Source organism: Leuciscus leuciscus (genome assembly GCF_965113295.1).
Source record: "Leuciscus leuciscus genome assembly, chromosome: 6".
Classification (NCBI taxonomy): domain Eukaryota; kingdom Metazoa; phylum Chordata; class Actinopteri; order Cypriniformes; family Leuciscidae; genus Leuciscus; species Leuciscus leuciscus.
In genome coordinates this window covers 45,058,948-45,080,717 of record NC_138730.1, presented here as the reverse complement: position 1 = coordinate 45,080,717, position 21,770 = coordinate 45,058,948, and the positions used below count along the sequence as shown (strand labels likewise).

General features: G+C 37.7%; 1 protein-coding gene across 2 annotated transcripts in view; it reads right to left on the bottom strand.

Annotated features, from left to right (window-relative positions):
* The window catches only part of LOC309501132 (homer protein homolog 3), a 40,055-nt gene extending 18,513 nt beyond the window's left edge, over positions 1 to 21,542 (bottom strand). Inside the window, exons 1-5 of one of the 2 annotated variants that reach the window (XM_082173171.1) lie at positions 21,131 to 21,542; positions 20,412 to 20,461; positions 13,600 to 13,756; positions 5,250 to 5,381; positions 4,927 to 5,034 (exon numbers count right to left, since the gene is read on the bottom strand). In XM_082173171.1, coding sequence (XP_082029297.1) covers positions 4,927 to 5,034; positions 5,250 to 5,381; positions 13,600 to 13,756; positions 20,412 to 20,434 — 420 coding nt within the window. In that variant the 5' untranslated portion in view covers positions 20,435 to 20,461; positions 21,131 to 21,542. Of the gene's footprint in view, positions 1 to 4,926; positions 5,035 to 5,249; positions 5,382 to 13,599; positions 13,757 to 20,411; positions 20,462 to 21,130 lie in introns of those variants that run through there. The other variant, XM_082173172.1, reaches the window with a different exon arrangement.
* Between the last annotated feature and the right edge of the window lie 228 nt (positions 21,543 to 21,770).

The following is a 21,770-nucleotide window of genomic DNA, read 5'->3' as shown; positions in this document are numbered from 1 at the left end:
TAACACACACACACACACACACACACACACACACACACACACACACAAGAAAACCATTATCACATGAATCCAGACACACACCGACAGCTCAGCGTCTGTCTGGCTCACACTGTGTTTAAAGGATTTACCTTGAAGCCTGTCAGACAACTGAGTTAAACATAATATTACATTAATAGAAAAACAATAAATTGACTAAGCAGCTCAGATTATCATCATATATCGATGTGTGTCCCTATGAATTACTATTGATACTGAACTTGTGTGATGTGAATGGTTTTTTGCATGTGACAATGCTCATTTTTTTTATCATGTTGGCATATTATGAACGAAATCTGTCACAGGATACCAATATTGCTATATTATAATTGTAATAATACACTATTATATGATAATAAGAATTTACAAGTCACAAAACTGAACAAGGCAACATGAGTAATCATAACTGAGTGATAATACCAGAATTTAGTCAATAATGTAATAAAATTATAAATGTATAAATCACTTATTGTGTGTGTGTGTGTGTGTGTGTATGTGTGTATATATACACATACACATAGAGCGACAATAAATAACTCATTACTTTTTACTTGTACATAATAAATAATTAAAATGTTATATATTCAATTCAATTTTATTTCCAGACTCAAGGTCCAAAATTACATTCAATACAAAACATTTTAAATAGACAATTATGCCAATACTTTCTCACAGATGACTGATATCGCACCACACTTAGCTCAGGGTTTGACAACAGCATAATAATAGCATTCTGTGAATTATCCAGCCGACAAATACATTTATACATCAAATTTCTCAGTAAAGCCTTTAAGGTTTTTACTCTTGACATACAAATTAGGTTATTTGCACTTCTCCACCTCGGTTTTATTTATATAATCCTCATACAATCATTGTAGGCAACCTTAAGCTTACATATGCTTACTTTTTTAACATTTTATATATATACACAGTACAGGCCAAAAGTTTGGACACATTACTATTTTTAATGTTTTTGAAAGAAGTTTCTTCTGCTCATCAAGCCTGCATTTATTTGATCAAAAATACAGATTTTTTTTTTTAATATTGTGATATATTATTACAATTTAAAATAATTGGTTTTCAATTTATTATACTTTAAATTATCATTTATTTCTGTGATGCAAAGCTGAATTTTCAGGATCATTACTCCAGTCTATCACATGATCCTTTAGAAATCATTCTAATATGATGATTCATTATCAAAGTTGGAAACAGTTCTGCTGCCTAATATTTTTTCATAACCTGTGATACTTTTTTTTTTTTTTTTGATGAATAAAAAGTAATAAAAAAAAAAAAAAGCAAATGTTTTAAAAATAGAAATCTTTTGTAACAACAATATACACTACTGGTCAGTCATTTGGGGTCAGTCATTTTTTTTTCTTTCTTTTTTTGAAATAAATCAATACTTTAATTCAGCAAGGATGTGTTAAATTGATAAAAAGTGATAGTACAGAAGATTTATATTATTAGAAAATATTTTTTTATTTTGAATAAATGCAGTTCTTTTTAACCTTTTATTCATCAAATATATTAGGCAGCAGAACTGTGTCCAACACTCATAATAAATCAGAATATTAGAATGATTTCTAAAGGATCATGTGATAGACTGGAGTAATGATGCTGAAAATTCAGCTTTGCATCACAGAAATAAATGATAATTTAAAGTATAATAAATTGAAAACCAATTATTTTAATCAAATAAATGCAGGCTTGATGAGCAGAAGAAACTTCTTTCAAAAACATTAAAAATAGTAATGTGTCCAAACTTTTGGCCTGTACTGTATATATATATATATATATATATGCTACTTTTCAAGAATGTAACCCCATGTTTAGTTATAATATGGGTGAAAGAATCTACCATTAAAGTCCCCAAGAAATCAAAACAGACAATTTTTTTAATTTTATTTTTTATGGAATATTGCAGTATTTATTATAAATGATTTATCTGTGCACATCATTATATTTTTTGGTAACACTTAATTTTAAGTTGACGTAGTTACATGTTACCACATTACATGCACTTACTATTATACCAGTAACTAACCCTGAACCAAACCTTAACCGTAACTCTACAGTAAGTACATGTAGTTGTAAGTACAATATACCAACGTCACTTTAAAACATTTTTAACATTATTTGTTGTTAAATTCCTGTCTCGTAATCTTGAATCATAATAACAGCAGCATGTCTTCTCTTCTCTGAGGGCAAGCAGTTCAGCAGAACAAACTTTTTCGAATGAATTAGCCTTGTTATAAAAAAAAAAGAGCAAATTCACTATAATGAGCAGAAGTATGAAATTTAACTAGTTCATGGCGAATGTAAAAATGAGCAGATTTCTGCAGTGCAGATGATGCTACAGGGTTCACCGTGGGAGTCACTGATTGTGGAGCTCATGGGACACGTGATGTGTGTGTTATAGTGTGATAAAGCACAAACCCCCTTTACGACATCAACAGCGTCTGCTAATATCCCTGAACCCCTGTGCAGAAATCTGTGAGCCAATGTCAAACTCACCTGAGAGAACTGACAGCGTCCGGATCCAAAGCATGAGAGAAAACGATAAAACATACAGGCATTTACATCACTCATCATGAGGAGGGAAGACCACATCTATCACATTCAACACACTTCTGGTGTAAGAAACATTTAGTGCCATTCAAATTCATTAAACACTAGATCAAAATATTGTTATAAGTCAGTATTGGAGGCATTGTAGCACTTGAAAATATATTATCCAATTTATTTCAAATAAATACATCATGTTTTCATTTTTAAAGTATATCAATTTGTTTTAGCTGTAAAAAACACTGTTTAAATTAAAGCATGCGTTTATGTGAAATAAATCCTTTTAAATTAAATATATATCGACCGGCTTCAGGGTTATTATAGTTAACTAAAACTATTTTATTATACAATATATATATATATATATATATATATATATATATATAAGAAACTTAGCTCAGTTGCCAATGCAACATCTCGCATTTTCATTTACTTCGAATGTACTAAAAATACTAAAATAACTCAAACTGAAATAAATATTAATAGACATCTTTTTTTTAAATAAACAACTAATAAAAATGACAAAACGTTCAAAATTAAAATGAAAACAGAAAATATTAAAATAAACTACCTAACTTGATAGTCAATATTTAAGTCAACTAATATACTTAAATGAAATAATATATATAAATATATAATTAGTGCTGACAAAAAACGATTAATCGCATCAAATATAAAAGTTTGTTTATATAATATGTATATACTGTGTATATGTATGTGTGTTTGTATTTTAATTTTAGTATATATATTAAAGATTTAATCTTTTAATTTAGTCAGAATTCTTATTTCATTGCTAGTATTACAGAATTCAGATGTGGAATCTTGATTGGCTCTAGATTGCAGATGTCACTCTGGTTTATAACCAAACTGTGTGTGAACGTAACCATGTTTAACACTATAAAACTGGACTGACAATCGCATTCTGCTCCTCTCAGATCCGACACGATGAGAACGGATGCTGACAAAAGCGAAACTGAAGCACATCGAGCAGAATTCAGTGTGAATGTCAGAACAAACGGGCGGTCGAGAGGTCTGCGTCACTTCAACAGCCTGTTGACCTGAAAAGAAGAGCATCATTCGAGAAGACAGACGCTGGCAGAGAGTGAACAGGACAGCTCCGGATAATTTTATCACTGTCCTAGTTCTCCTCTCACTTCCCAGTGAGACGAATGACCCAGCTCATCCTGCGCTCTTTCTCTCTCTCTCTCTCTCTCTCTCTCTCTCTCTTTCTCTCTCTCTCTCGTGAGGTGGGTCTAGGATTACAGTAACTCTTCGTTTACCACAGACACAAACTATCTGTGAGAAACAAAGCAGAAACTGTGAGAAAATGAATCATGTTTGCCTGTGCAAAACTAGGGTGTTCTGTGCAGTTGCCAGGGCGTTGCTATGCAGCTGCTGATGTGTTGTGAGTGGTTGTTAAGATGTTGCTATGTGGTTTCTGAGGAATGGCTTCAATGCATTGCCAGGCTGTAAGAATGTTGGGTGGTTGCCAGGGCGTTGCTATGCAGCTGCTGAAGTGTTGTGAATGGTTGTTAGGATGTTGATATGTGGTTACTAAGGAGTGGTTTCAATGCATTGCCAGGCTGTTAGAATGTTGGGTGGTTGCCAGGGCGTTGCTATGCAGCTGCTGAAGTGTTGTGAGTAGTTGTTAAGATGTTGCTATGTGGTTGCTAAGGAGTGGCTTCAATGCATTGCCAGGCTGTAAGAATGTTGGGTGGTTGCCAGGGTGTTGCTATACAGCTGCTGAAGTGTTGTGTGTGGTTGTTAGAATGTTGCTATGTGGTTGCTATGGAGTGGCTTCAATGCATTGCCAGGCTGTAAGAATGTTGGGTGGTTGCCAGGGCGTTGCTATGCAGTTGCTGAAGTGTTGTGAGTAGTTGTTAGGAATCAGAATGTTGCTATGTGGTTGCTAAGGAGTGGCTTCACTGCATTGACAGGTTGCTAGAATGTTGGGCATTTGCCAAGGCGTTGCTATGCAGCTGCTATAGTGTTGCAAGTGGTTCTTAGGTTGCTGCTAAGTGGTTACTAAGGAGCGGCTTCAATGCATTGCCAGTTTGCTAGAATGTTGGGTGGTTGCCAGGGCGTTGCTATGCAGCTGCTAAAGTGTTGCAAGTGGTTCTTAGGTTGCTGCTATGTGGTTGCTAAGGAGCAGCTTCAATGCACTGCCAGCTTGCTAGAATGTTGGGTGGTTGCCAGGGCGTTGCTATGCAGCTGCTAAAGTGCAGCAAGTAGAATTCTGAATTTAGATTACTTCAGTTTAAGTCAGTGTGCTTTTTTCACCTGCTTATGCACATATTGCACACAAAAGAGCTGATGTCACACCTGAGGAGCTGCGATACTGAGAGCGGCAGAGCTCAGCTCCATCTTGTCCTGTGATTTCTCTCTGGCCATGCGTGCAGCTTCCCTCACCTCCTTAAAACGCTCAGCAAACTGCAACAAAAAACCCACACAATGCAGTATTATAGAAGGGGTGATGCAAGTACTTGCAAACATGTCTGTGTAAAACTGCATTATGTTGTTTTTTAATCTCATCTCAAGTGTTTACATCCATGCACTTGCACAGAGCATGTTTCAGGTCTACCAGGGACAATGTATCATCTGTGAACAGGCCATTAAAGCAGACATTATTGTCCTGACGTCCACACCTGGTGCAGCTGATTCTCCGTGGCGAATCCGAGGCCGTAGACCGTGTTGGCTCTGCTGTCGGCCCACTGACCGAACTTCTGAGACGTCTTAGTGAACGTCATGTTGGGGCTGATCATGCTGTTGATGATCGCCTGCCGAGAGAGAAGATGTCAATCACTAAAAAACACTATGTATCAGATAGTTCTGAATAAGCAACCATTTAAAAGAATATTCTGGGTTCAAAACAAGTTAAAAATGTATAAAAGCATAAAATTCAGTAACTTTTACACAATACGTGCAAGAATGCAAGTAATAATACATTGAGAAAACTCCATAAAGGAAGGCAACATTTCTCATTTTCATTTAATTTAACTTCATGTTGAAATATTAACTAAAACTAAAACTATATAGATATTTAAAAAAACTAATAAAAATGAGAAAAGCACACAACAATAGAAAATATGTCTCAAATTACATATTTTTAACCACAACATTTCACCCCAAATAAACCAGCATTGAAACTGCAATACTGTCAACACGATTATGCTTGTTTTTACAAACTGTTGCTATTATTTTTTTGTGGTAATCAGCAGTTTGGGACAGTATTTGAACAGTGAGTGTGTATAAACAAATGCAGGTGCATAAATATTAATAAATAAAAACAGTGTAGCACAAGTGTTTCATGCAGCTTTGAATAGAGATCGTAATCTTTCAGGTTAACAGCCACACTTACGACCCTTGAGAGAATGTAAAACACGAATTCTAGAGTATTTCGAGAAGTTAAACACTTTAATGCCATGTTGAAGGTATTATAAGGATCTAAAATGCCCCATGGTTTTGATCAAAATCTGAAGAAACCAATAAAGCTGTACAAACATGCACATTATCATAGTGTGCTTCAACCAACAGATTCACACAATGTGAATGATATAATGTGAGACACGTCCATGTCCATTACTGTAGACTTTAATTCACTTTAAAACACTTACAGGCTTCATGACCAAAGCCAGCATGATGAAACAACAATGCAACTAGAGATGCTTTTAAATGAGGTTTACAAAAAAACTGGAGAGTTATGTCTTTAAATCAATTTACAGTAAAATAAAAATACAGTAAAAACCAATGCAATCTTATTCCTAAATGACAACGATTTGACTAGATGTTTATCAAACGTTTCACAAGCACAATCACAGCGAACATTCAGATCTGCGTTCTGACCCCGAGAGACCAGTCCAGTCGTCATGTATAGATATGAAACAGTATCATTATATCTGTAAACAATATTCATATTATCACAGAAGTACTGAGATACAAGTTTATAGTTTGGATATGAACACTAATGTCTACGGTAGCGATCAAAATAAAGTAAAAATAAAGATTGTTTCATTACATTGTTACACCAGTAGGTGGCGACAAGTGACTGTAAAACGCAAACTGAAAAAAAAAAAAAATTGTCATTGAATCATTCATTCAAGAGATTCATTTAAAAACACTGAATCATCCAGTAATGAAACAAGTGAAGTCTTTATGAGTGAGTCATTGAATCATTCATTAAAACATTTTTTTCTTTTTTATAATTCCAATTAAATATATATTTTTTTAAATAGACTGCAGCAATTAATATTTTGTCAGAATTCTAATAAATTATGTAGGGATGCACGATATTTCGGCCACCATGTCGGTATCGGCCGATATGTGTTGATTTTTAATATTATCGTTATCGGCCTGAGAAGAAAATTATACAACATAATTATACACAGTACACACACATATATTATGTAAACAAACTTTTATTTTGGATTTATCGCTATTAATCGTTGCACAGCACTAATAAATATATATATAAATATAAATATATATATATATTGATAGCCTTAATATTAGCCTATTAAATGCATCTTAACTGAACTGGATCTTTCGTCATATTGCTGTTTCATAAAAGAGTTTGTTCACCATGGTAAAGGTGTTGTAGGTCGTAACACACAGTCTGTCATGGCTTACTGTTTTATTCTCTCTTGTTCTCTAATGACCCCTGTTCCTCCTGACAGCAGGAGTCATGTGATCACAGATTACCATAACTGGACTCGTGACAGTGAGGTCATCCTCAGTCCAAATGTGGGTCAGTTTAGAGGTGTTGGATGAAGTCGAGACGCTCCAGTAATCCACGCACAACTGAGATTTAGAGGCTTTGGTGAGCAAACAATCATGAGTTTAAAATGAATGCTGATATCACTGTAATAGAGAGATCAGACTGAGTGACGTTGAATACTAATGCAACAGCAGAACAAGTTTCTAATCTTCAGTGCTCCGAAGCAAACTGTCCGGATCAAACTTGAACTGTGAAAACAAAAAGATTACTGGAGTATGTTTTACAACAAAATACGATTTCAGTCGATCTACTTTCAGTTTAATTCAATATGGAGCGTTTTTTGTCCCTAATATTCATCTAAACATTATAAGAAAGCAAATCAGTAAAGCGAAAGTGTGACGCAGTGAAGAAAGACTCATGTTGGCTTGAGAAAGCATGGTTTAAATGTGTTGTATGTAATTTCTTTGACTGTACTAAAACATAAAAAATAAATAAAAAGTCCCCCTGTGGTGAAAATCCAGCTTTTAATGTTGTTTATGTGTCTATGTGGTGTTTTTAATACGCTTTAAGACAAAGCATGTGTAAATTCATAAGTCGACAGCATTGCTGAGTATTTCCTCCTTAAAACTGCAGTGAACCAAAGACAGTCTCAAACACACGCTTTGAAATCGCTGGTGTTTCTGACCTCACAAACTACCTTGTAACCAATCAGATCAACGTGTGATCGTCAACCAGTGGATCTCTGAGCTGAGTGAGTGAGTGGAGGCGGGGCTCATTTGCATATTCATAGAACCACGCATACTAAATGAGGCAAGGGTGTCGAGTTACATTCAACTTTTTTTTTTATACATTATATATATATATATATATATATATATATATATATATAGATATAGAATAGAAGAGTCTCAAAAGTATCTACTTTTTCTTCACAAAGAGAGTACATACTTTTAGGGCGTAGTATAAGTAGGCGAATTGAGACGCAGCATTAGAGACTACCGTGTCTGATCTCACACCGCTCAAGGTCGTCTGTGAACCGCTGTCTTTCGATCGGTGAGACAGCTCTGATGCGCTCCATCAATGAGTATCGATCGATTATCCCGAGCGGATGCGAGTCTTGTAGCTCTTGCACTGATGCATTACTCTGAGCTCTCCTTTAAGAGGCGTCTCATTCCCTCTGATATCAGGTGTTGAGCTATTAACCTTCTCTTCTGCGTAAATCCTCTCGTGGGGAGTATTTCGTTCCGGCCCTAATCACATCGACTCAATAAACAGCATCAGAAAGGTTGATGTTTATTACGTTACACCACCACATTTTCGGATGGATTTCCTGGCATGTTGAATCAGTGCACTGAGCATTTCTGCAAAACCTTCGGTACGTTTACAAGGGGTGCTGCTAGTATACAGTATGTGCATTATAACAAGCACATCTTTCCACATGCATTAAACCCCCTTGTTGAAAAGAAATGCATTGAATGTGCACTTGTAGTGTACTTCAAATCTTAAAAGCATAAAAAACATATTGCACATAATATACTACTAATGACATAAAAGGCTACTTAAGTGCACTTATAGAGCACACAACCTTGACTTAAGTACACTTAAAAAAAAAAAAAGTGCACTTTGTAATAATGTCAAATTAAATGTTTACTTTATGTTTTAATAATCTTTTGCCATGCTTTAAAGTCCCCATGAAATCAAAATTGAAGTTTTTTGGCTTTTAGTATGAATATGTTAGCATTACTGTTATCTATAAGCAAAGGTGCTTCAAAACAATGACAAAATTTGCATTTAGAAGATATAAGCGTTCAAAATTTAGTCTCTAACTTCCGTCAATATGAATCAATGATTGTGATGACATCACTCGGCACTTCAGCTTCTCAGATTTTCTGTCCAATCAAATGCTCTCTAGAGTGTAGCTCCGCCCCCTACATTATAAACAGACACTGAAGCTGCGGCTGAAATCGGTCACTTGTTCACACATTTACTGTTTTCTACATGGTGAAAGTGCACTATATAGGGGATAGGGAACGATTGACAGTGTATATATGCTTTCCATTGGAGTGAATGAAGTCTGGTTTCACGTTAGTGTCTCGTGAACCGCCGCGGCTTCAGTCCAGAGACACGACACACAGAGCGGATCATGTGATCGAGTCGCCGCAGACCAGAAAACGTATCAGACCCATTTGAATTCTACACATAATTCTGTATTTTACAGTGATATGGAGGAGATTAGGAGGAAACTGCGGCTTTACTGAACTCAACAGCTCTGGTCGAGCTGTGATGTAAACGAAACACTATTGGCTATTTAAAAAAGGGGAGGAGCTGTTCGATATGCCCCGCCCCTTCTTCCTCTTTCAGTGGAAATTACATCAACACATTAAATAATGCTGTAGGTTTCACAGCTCTTCAGTGAGCCTTATAGACGTAAACTTATTATGATGTGTTAACTAACATACTAAAGCACATGTAGTCCTTGATTATAACAATAACTGTTATTTGTAAGTACACGTTAATGTATTTTAAATCTACTTTATTACAAATGTGTAATTATTTAAATACGTGACACGCGTTTCAATAGAAATCACACTGAAATATATTTCTGCTTGTCAGTACAAAGACAATAGAAGTAATTATGAAGTTACATATAAAGATTTCTTTTAACTTTTAACTTAAGTTGAACTAATATAGATTTAAACTATAATACATTTTAATTTAATTGTAAATAACTTGCGATTAGGTACACAGAAAACATTGCATTCAATTTGCACTAAAGAATATTATTTTTTGCAATGAATGCTCTTTTTAAAAGCATGTGAAAGTGTTCTTCTTTATCACAAGGGCCATGATGAAAATGTGCATAGACTTATATATATAAATCCAGAGAATACCAATGCAAAACCATTTCCCACAGTGCAATGCAGTCAATATGAGCTTCCATTTTCACCGTGATGAATAAAAATGAGTGACATCAACAACAATCTTCGTCTTGACTATCAAAAGGTCTAAATGTCAAAAGAGGTTTAAAGGACAAATTAATATTCAGTAATATTATCGATTTAACCGCACTGACACTATCAGATGAGAACAAAATTGGAAACGACTTGCACTGAATAATGACACTATTGTCTTCTGTAGAGCTGAACCGAATCAACACTGAACTCAACTGAGCTAAACTGAGCTAGAAATGACAAAGTCATGGGTTTGATTCCCAGGGAATGCATGACCTGATCAAATGCAATGGATAAATGCATAAATGTAAAAATGCATATATTTCTAGTACGCCTCTGTGAATATAGTATGACTTCACGTTGCATGTTACGTTCAGTGAGTGAAGTGCAGTTATCAACTTTAAGCCAATTTTGTGTAAAAAAATTGTTAGAAATCACATTTCTTGCTTGCAGTTGATCTGTGACCGTGCAAAGTGAAGATGGAGTATCTCACAGTGTGTGCTCAGCTGTATACAGAACATTTGGGCAATTGTCACAGGCCATCCAGGCATATTCAATAAACAGAGAATAGCTGTGCACAGTGCAGAATGCATACTGTATGAGTAATATGGTAATAATGTCCTAATGCAAACATACCACTAATCTGCAAATGTGCTTGATCTCCAGGAGACATTCTTATGTCTGACTGTCTGTAGAGGTTTGCATACTGTATATCCAATATATCTTATTTATATACTGTATATATATATATATATATATACATACACACTGTATAGTCTAATATACTACATTTCTGAGTTATAGAGTGCTGCACGGATGATGAGTTTTTAAAGGCCAAACCCCGGAAACAAGTTTGCATTTTAGCACTTTCGGTTCTGTCGTCCTGAAGTCTATGGGTTTATTAATAGGTCAAGTCCCCCTGTGGTGAAAATCCAGCTTTTAATGTAGTTTATGTGTCTATGTGGTGTTTTTAATGTGTTTTAAGACAAAGCATGTGTAAATTCATAAGTCGACAGCATTGCTGAGTATTTCCTCCTTAAAACTGCAGTGAACCAAAGACAGTCTCAAACACACGCTTTGAAATCGCTGGTGTTTCTGACGTCACAAACTACCTTGTAACCAATCAGATCAACGTGTGATCGTCAACCAGTGGATCTCTGAGCTGAGTGAGTGAGTGGAGGCGGGGCTCATTTGCATATTCATAGAACCGCGCATACTAAATGAGGCAAGGGTGTCGAGTTACATTCAAGATATTTTAAAGCATGAAGCATGACTTTTAAATGTTTAAAATTTGGTGATCAAAGATGAGCTTTAAGGGATGCAATTATTGACTATAGGGGGACATTAAATGCTTAAAAAAAAGGCCTAGCTCAAACGTTTACGTTTTTTCATCATACATCAGTAATACCCCCTCTTATGATTTTTTTCTAAAGCTTTTACTTGTTTAAAGAAAAAACAAAAGCGGTTGCTAACAGGTGTCTAAATGAAGAGGTTTAAACGGGTAACGTTAGACTAATTTACTACTTGCTTTCACATCCTCATTGTGGTTAAAATCAAACTATTCTAACTCAAACTTTCAGGAAACGTTTTTAAAGACTGAAAGGGTTGATAAGGGTTAAACATATTAAATTAGTTCATTTATATACAGTAGTCAACATTTGAAGTGGATCACTTTTATTCTCTAACTCAGGTGATATTTATATTTATATTATTCATACTACTCAAAATACTGTAAATATGTTCATAATCTGTAAATGTTTATTCGGACTAAACCCAACTGTGACCCTACTTTTTTTACTTTTATACTATTTTAATTTTTTTTAATATATTTTATTCTTAGAATTTGTATTACTATGTTTCTTGTTGTATTTGTATTTGTATATGTGCACTGGAAGCTTCAGTACCAAGAAAAATTCCTTGTGGGTGCAAGCACACTTGGCAATAAAGCTCTTTCTGATTCTTCTGATTCTGATTCTGAAAAAAGTTCCATCAAAGCTGTCCTAACACAAGAACGGACCATTGTTAAAATTTCATGTATAACTCATATATATATATATATATATATTTATTACATGGCTTGGTTGAATTCCAGTGTAGAATGCGATGTGTTATTTCTTGATAACAGACGCTGCTAAGCATAACACACCGTTGCCATGAAAAACAGAGCGTTGCTATGGACGCAGGATTCTAACCGTAGAGACGGAACGGACTATTTTCTTTAGCGGAAGCAATACAATCGTTTTTAAATCAATAAACTCCTTTTTTAAATCAATATTTTGTGTCAAATTATTGTAATAATTCGAGATCAAGAAAATATGATCATATAACACCGATTTTATCATCACTGCATTGGTTACCTATAAAGCTCCGTATTAATTATAAGGTATTGCTACTGACTTATAAAGCCCTAAACGGCTTAGCTCCAGTCTATTTAACGGATCTTCTATCGCCCTATAATCCATCGCGCTCTTTAAGATCACTAAATTCAAGGCTTTTGGTCATACCTAGGATATCCAGAACCACCAAAGGAGGGAGAGCATTCTCACATTTGGCTCCAAAACTCTGGAATAGTCTTCCTGATACTGTTCGTTGCTCAGACTCGCTCTCCCAGTTTAAAACTAGATTAAAGTCGCATCTCTTCAGCCAGGCATTCATATAATCCTACAGTTCAAACTACAATCCGGCCTCTAGCTCATAAATGCCAGAGGAGAACTGGCCCCCGACTGAGCCTGGGTTCTCCCAAGGTTTTTTTTTTCTCCATTAGGTCACCTGATGGAGTTTTAGGACACCATTAGGTCACTTGATGGAGTTTTAGGACACCATTAGGTCACTTGATGGAGTTTTTCGGTTCCTTGCCACTGTTGCCTTTGGCTTGCTCAGTTGGGGATATTTTGGGGATATTTAATTTAATTTTATCAATCAATAAATTCCTCTTGAAACAAACTTTGTTGTATTATTTTAATTTAATACAGTGAAGCTGCTTTGATACAATCTGTATTGTGAAAAGCGCTATACAAATAAACTTGACTTGACTTAATAAGCGGAATGTAATAAGCGGGATAATGTAGGGCGAGGCGGTTGTTATAGCGAATAGCGTCGGGGTCCTGATCAGCCTGTCGGGGTTGTGTTCGCTATAACAACCGCCTCGCACTACATTATCCCTTACGTATAAACCGTGATGAAAAGCCCAGTTTAGCTTGAGTCTGGTGTGTGTTGGGGAATATCTGACACAAAACCTGTGTTGATCACAGAACTTATAACAGTGAAACTCACCACAGATTCCATCGGCCTACAGACCGAACCGGTTGTGAACTAGAGAAAGCGTCTCACCTTGGTCCCCCCCACGCTGATGATGCGGTACGCGTGTCTGTTAGCGTCATAGAAGAAGGAGACGGTGACCGCATGTTTGCTGGCCGGGATCCAGTTGCGTTTGGTGCCGGGATCGATCTGGAACACATGAGCTCGTGTGCTGTAGATCGGCTGTTCCCTACGACACACACACAGTACAATGAGTGTGTGTGTGTGTGCGTGTGTGTGTGTGTGTGTTCAAACAACAACAGAGTAATACAACTGAAAACATATAGCATACCATACATATATATACACACTAATAAATATTATTATTATTACACATGAAACAATTTAATAATATATAATATTGATCATAATTCGTTTCAATCTTTTATTCATTTATATATAAAAAAATATATAAATATATATATATATATATATATATATATATAAATGTGTATATATATATATATATATATATATATATATATTTATTTTTTTATCTATGCATCTATATATAATACATCTGTGTCTATTTATGTATTTATCTATAATAAAATGTGTTTATAATATTGGTATTGTTATTATTACATATATACACATTTATTCACACATATACCGTACATACACACTTAATATACATTCTAATAAATATTATTATTATTATTATTACACATGAAAAAATGTAATACATAATATTGATTTTATATTATTTTCAGTCTTTTTAATATTTACTTACATTTATTATATATATATATATATATATATATAATAAATGTAAGTGTGTAAATATGTGTGTATAAATTATAATAACAATAATATTTATAATACATTTGTATATTTGTATACATACATATATATACACATATATACATATACACACACAGTATATTATTATAATATTTAAATTCCTGTAAAGATTAAAATATCACTTTTTAAAATTCTTAAATACTCAGCCTTTATTAAAAATTATAATTTAAACCTATACAGACCCAAAAAAATTATAAATTAAACAATAATTTTGTATCCAATGTTCAGATTTGTGTTCTGGAAATGTCTGCATATTGCAAATGCATGCCTATTTAATTAGACAAATACCCAAAATATATATACAAATAAAATCATCCCTAAATGCAGGTCAAATTAGATGGACATCAGACAGAATGTAATATTTAGCATATTTTACATGCAATATTTAATATATATGGCAGATGAATATGTGCACAGATCATGATGTGAATCTAAAAGTTGAAATCCGGAAGAGGATCTAGGAAGGGTTGCGTTTCAGAAATGCAATAATCTTAATGCAACGCATCACTAGAGCGGGAGGATGGGTATCGCTGAAAGATGATCCTCTTCCCATAATGCCCTTTACAGAAATACATCATCATTCCCATCCTCCCTGTCTGTCGCTCACATTATGAGAAGTTGCATCTGTGTAAATCTAACATCTAGATTTCATTCCTGCCCACTGATTATTATAGAGACTATTAATAGTGTTCGAGGTCTGACTTAAAGACTTCAGTAAGAGTTGAAGTATTAGTCCTGCTTTCATTCTTCTCCCTCCAGCGTGTCAATCACTGTGAGTCATGCGTGAATGTCTCGGTTTGAGATTTAAAGCACAAGCTCCTACAGAGTCAGACCCGCGTGTGTTTCAAAGACCTTTACACGTCACCAATCCTTCCAGTGAAAGAAATGATCAAATAATAGTTCGGTATTTGGTATAAAAAATCTGATATTTGGCTATTTTGAGATTAGCATTATTGTACACACACCAAAATCTCAAAAACACACAGACTCACACACTCACTCACACACAGACACACAGATGCACACTAACATACAATCTGTCACACAACACACTCTCTCTCTCTCTCTCTCTCTCTCTTTCTCACACACACACACACACACACACACACACACACACACACACACACACACACACACACACACACACACACACAGATCCCCAGCAACGGCCCCTGATCCGCGCCAGCTCTCTCTCACACACACACACACACACACACACACACACAGATCCCCAGCAACGGCCCCTGATCCGCGCCAGCTCTCTCACACACACACACACACACACACACACACACACACACACACACACACACAGAGATCCCCAGCAACGGCCCCTGATCCGCGCCAGCTCTCTCACACACACACACACACACACACACACAGATCCCCAGCAACGGCCCCTGATCCGCGCCAGCTCTCTCTCACACACACACACACACACACACACACACACACACACACACACACACACACACACACAGAGATCCCCAGCAACGCCCCCTGATCCGCGCCAGCTCTCTCTCACTCACACACACACACACACACACACACACACACACACACACAGATCCCCAGCAACGGCCCCTGATCCGCGCCAGCTCTCTCACACACACACACACACACACACACACAGATCCCCAGCAACGGCCCCTGATCCGCGCCAGCTCTCTCTCACACACACACACACACACACACAGATCCCCAGCAATGGCCCCTGATCCGCGCCAGCTCTCTCACACACACACACACACACACACACACAGATCCCCAGCAACGGCCCCTGATCCGCGCCAGCTCTCTCACACACTCTCACACACACACACACACACACACACACACACACACACACACAGATCCCCAGCAACGGCCCCTGATCCGCGCCAGCTCTCTCACACACTCTCACACACACACACACACACACACACACACACACAGATCCCCAGCAACGGCCCCTGATCCGCGCCAGCTCTCTCTCACACACACACACACACACACACACACACACACACACAGATCCCCAGCAACGGCCCCTGATCCGCGCCAGCTCTCTCACACACACACACACACACACACACACAGATCCCCAGCAACGGCCCCTGATCCGCGCCAGCTCTCTCACACACACACACACACACACACACACACACACACACACACACACACACACAGATCCCCAGCAACGGCCCCTGATCCGCGCCAGCTCTCTCTCACACACACACACACACACACACACACACACAGATCCCCAGCAACGGCCCCTGATCCGCGCCAGCTCTCTCACACACACACACACACACACAGATCCCCAGCAACGGCCCCTGATCCGCGCCAGCTCTCTCTCACACACACACACACACACACACAGACACACAGATCCCCAGCAACGGGCCCTGATCCGCGCCAGCTCTCTCACACACACACACACACACACACACACACACACAGATCCCCAGCAACGGCCCCTGATCCGCGCCAGCTCTCTCACACACACACACACACACACACACACACACACACACACACACACACACAGATCCCCAGCAACGGCCCCTGATCCGCGCCAGCTCTCTCTCACACACACACACACACACACACACACACACAGATCCCCAGCAACGGCCCCTGATCCGCGCCAGCTCTCTCACACACACACACACACACACACACACAGATCCCCAGCAACGGCCCCTGATCCGCGCCAGCTCTCTCTCACACACACACACACACACACACAGACACACAGATCCCCAGCAACGGGCCCTGATCCGCGCCAGCTCTCTCTCTCTCTCTCACACACACAGAGCCGAGGGTCTGTAAACGAGTCCAGCGTGAGAGATCGACTGGCGCTAATGACTTTCAGCGGGAAACAGATTCCACAGATCTCTGGATCCAAACACCACACACACACACACACACACACACACACACACACACACTCCAATCTGTCAGTGTGGTTTGCAACGCGTCGACAAATGTGTTGCTGATAGAACAGACACAGACTCCTGGTATTGTTATAATGCAAAATTATTTTCCCCTCTGGTAATGTGTGCTAATAGTGAACATTATTTTTACTGTTTTAAATAAACGCAGCCTTGGGGAGAAGAAGAGACTTCTTCAATAGGAGATAGATATATAAAAACACATTTTACACCATCACATCAATTCCTCATGGATAGAATTATTCATTTTTCTGATTGACCTGGAAATGCATCACATTATGACAATAAATGTGTTGTAAATGGTATTTCATGATTACGGTACAGCAATGAAGCGATTCGAAATGGGATGTTGTGTGTAACAGAGGAAACTGTGTCCGCATAAACACAATCCAACGAGAGCATTAACTGTTATATCCTACACTGGTGTGAGTGTGTGTGTGTGTGTGTGTGTGTGTGTGTGTGAGAGAGAGAGAGAGAGAGAGAGAGAGTGCGTTAGTGTAAGTGAGTGTGTGTAAGTGAGTGAGTGAGTGAGTGAGTGTGTGTGTGTAAGTGAGTGAGTGAGTGAGTGAGTGAGTGAGTGAGTGTGTGTGTTTGTGTGTGTGTGTGTGTGAGTGAGTGAGTGAGTGTGTGTGTGTGTGTGTGTGTGTGTGTGTGTGTGTGTGTGTGTGTGTGTGTGTGTGTGTGTGTGTGGGAGTTTGTGAGTGTGTGTGAGAGAGAGAGAGAGAGAGAGTGAGTGAATGTGTGAGGGAGTGTGTGAGTGAGAGAGAGAGAGAGAAAGTGAGTTGAGTGTGTGAGGGAGTGTGTGTGTGTGTGTGTGTGTGTGAGAGAGAGAGAGAGAGAGAGAGAGAGTGAGTGAGTGAGTGAGTGAGTGTGTGTGTGTATCTGTGTGAGTGTGTGTGTGTGAGGGAGTGTGTGTGTGTGAGTGAGAGTGTGAGTGTGTGTGTGAGTCTGTGTGTGTGTATGTATGTATGTGTGCATCAGTGTGTGTGTGTGTGTGTGTGTGTGTGTGTGTGTGTGTTTTCAGAGATCACTGAACCCTCTAGCTGGCCATTTGCATCTTAGCTCTAATTGCCTTGTTTTTCCAGATTGGTTTATGTAACGAGGAACTACGAGGAACTGTCAGTGAGAAACGAAGCTCGCGCTGCATCTTTATTCGACACGCAGGATTACAGAGAAACTGAATCCACACGTAGAGCTTGAACTCTCCCCTGTGATCGCCACAGACATGATCAAACTACACAGGCTCAACACCAGAGAAACACCAGAGAGTCAAACTAGAACTTTACACTGTCTTTGGCTGAACTCATCATCATATCGCTATAGTGCGTTCAGGAGTGTGTTTCCAGAAACACTCACACACAGCATCGCAGAGTTGTGTGTTTGGAGCGACAGATCTAGTGGTTAGAAGAAGAGTTTCTAGTTTGCATGACATGTGGACTCAATAAATCCTTATCTTGAGCAAAATAAGCAATCTGACATTCAGTGCAATCCGTGTCTTTTATTTAGAATACATACAAATGTCATTTACATCTTTGAGTTTGTCAAGAGATTTAAAGCGTAGTTTCTGAAGAGTGCGCATGTGTGAACGAGCTCTAGTGTGTAAGAACGAGTCTATGACTGAATCTGGAAATAAAGCAAAATAACTGAGAAAAATTTGAAATATTCCTCAGATGTCATATCCATAATTCATAGCTAAACATCTTGCGTTAATTCGATCTCAAACAGATTTATTAAAAGTAGTTATTACTCCACCACGTGCGCGACGTCATTAATCAACACATTTGAACTTTGACATACAAAGTCAAAATTATGGGATGAGTCGTCATATGACATATTCATAAAAAGTCGAAATTGACACTCGAACTTTTATGACACTCAATTAATTATTATGAGATAAGAAGTTACGACATATTAAATTGAAATCAACATAAAAAGTGGAAATTATAACTTCATAATTTTTTTTATTTATCTCATAAATCTGATTTAGTATGTTATAACTTATATCATAATTTCAACATTTTATATTATTTCAACTTTAGTCCTAAAGACTTAGAATGCCATCATTATAACTTCATCTCGTAATGACTTTGTAAAGTCATAATTACGATTTTTTTATGTCAATTCCGACACGTCATCATAATTTTTAAGATTTATGAAAGAGTGTTGGAAAAGGGCTTCCATATATATATATATATATATTAATATATTCAAATAAGAAATAAATATATTCTTTGGAATAATGTGCACTAATGATGAATCATTCACAACAAGACCAGGCGTGCATAACAACGCAAATAAAATGTTGAATAAAATGTTAAGACAAAGAAGGATCATCTGAAGGACAGAGACTGGAGTAATAAGAGAGAAATGAGGCCAGGCGTGTTCTGGTTCTGACCCGACAGCATCACAGCAACTAATGAAGCTTCCGTCTCTATAATACACTGCTATATAGCGCTTTAACCCATTACTGGCGTCCTGAAGGTCAAACAGAAGCTCGTGGAGAAGGACACGCCAGACGCCAAAGAACATACATTGTGCGGTCGTCATGGCAACTGAAAAAAACAAAACCGGCTGTTTCATAAACAATATCCCAAGACCTTTCTGTGCAGCCGAGATGGGGTGTCATTTCTCCGAGAGATTAACACAGTACTCGAAGAAATTTCTCTTTATATATGCATGCAGGATCCATAATTCCCATGAAAAGGTCCAGCTAAGAGCAGGATTAATGGGTCGTATGGAAAACAGGTGCCTTGTCCATTTTCACAAAGTGCATTTCTGTTATTTTATTTTTTTATTGGCTGATGCTCTAGACAGCAATCTGTCTGATTTATACATAACTTATGAGACATAAATGACAAATAATCGTCTAAATTGACTGTGCACAATGCAAAATAATGTTTAAAATATTGTGCAATGATAATAAGATTCTCTAAAATTGGTGTTACTGATTACTGACGATTTGATCAATGCATCTAATCTGGCCCATATTCACAAAAACACCCCAGGGTTTGATAAAAAAAAAAAATATATATATATATATATATAATTATAAAAAAATTTTTAAAAATATGAAATGATCAGAGAAGCTTGATGATGTCTTACCTCTCTCTGTGCAATGGAAACATTCTTACTGGACAGACGAGGGTCTTCTTCTGCCATTAGAAATGAGAGAATGATCACAAATAACATATAAACCCAACTTTGTTAATACTGGGGAAAAAATGCATGACATATTTGGGTCAAGGACGAGGATGAAGTTCAAGAACTCAAAGGCCTTTTAAAATAATCTTGATCAACAAAACTCTTTTTAAGCAAAACCAATGCATGCATTAATTGCAATAACTAATAAAGCATATCCTAGAAAGATGATAGGATGATTCTTTGGCTGAACTGAGATTTATGGGTGGTCGGCAAATATCATTTTCTGCATTCAATAAGATTAAAATGTTAAATGTTCAGTTAAATCGGAAAAGTGTGTGTTTGAGATGTTGCAAATGAAGTTAAATCCCCTTTTAGCTTTTTCTCGCAGGTCACTTTTAACAGGAGTTCATGAAACAACATGCATACAATTCTATAATAATGGTTTAAAACGCTGTCATACTGCAGGACATTGATTAAGATTATTGATTAAGATTTAGACAAGATTATTGCACCGTTTCCTAATGCAGAACTGACGTAAACAACTAAACATTCGCTTATGAACAGTTCTCAGATGTCTAAAAGCCATTTAAAGTCTTCAATCTGGCATAGTTGCAGACTGTCGTAAGTTTGTGTTCAGCTGAAGTCTCTTAAGTTCATATCAATAAGAATATGACTCTCACCCCATGTCGTTGTAAACACACAGGATGTCAAACTCTTGTTCCTGTTCTGGATCAACAAGCCTGTAGATCGGGCTAAAGATCAGTAATCCGTGTGTGTGTGGAGTCTGTCTACTCAGTGAACACGCTTTATATCTGCATGGCATCAAGCGAATGCAACACTAGCCGCCGCAGAAACTGGACGTGATGACCGGGCGCGTGTCAGTTCCTCTTTTCCCGTGTTTTCCTGTGGTTGCGCGCGCGGACACGCGGGATTCCCGCGTTCTGATGTTTCCCGCAGCGACTTTGATGACGTGCCGCGACTGTTACTTTGTAACCAGTTTTGGCTTTGATGTCCCGAGCCTCTGTGCGCGAGCGGGTTTTGAGGAGACTCTCTCTCTCTCACACACACACACACACACACACACACACACACACACACACACACGCGCGCGCGCGCGCTCTGGTGGACAGAAGCAGGACTGCAGCTTCTTCACTGCGTCTTCTTCTCGCCCTCTAGTGATTAGAGTAAAGAGCCGTTAATCATACAGACATTTGTGCTGATGTGACCCTAATGAGACTCTACAAACCTTCACACACACCAGTGAAACCATGGCGTTCCCATGTTCTGCGGACATGGTGTCTAAGGTAATAGTGTTTTTCT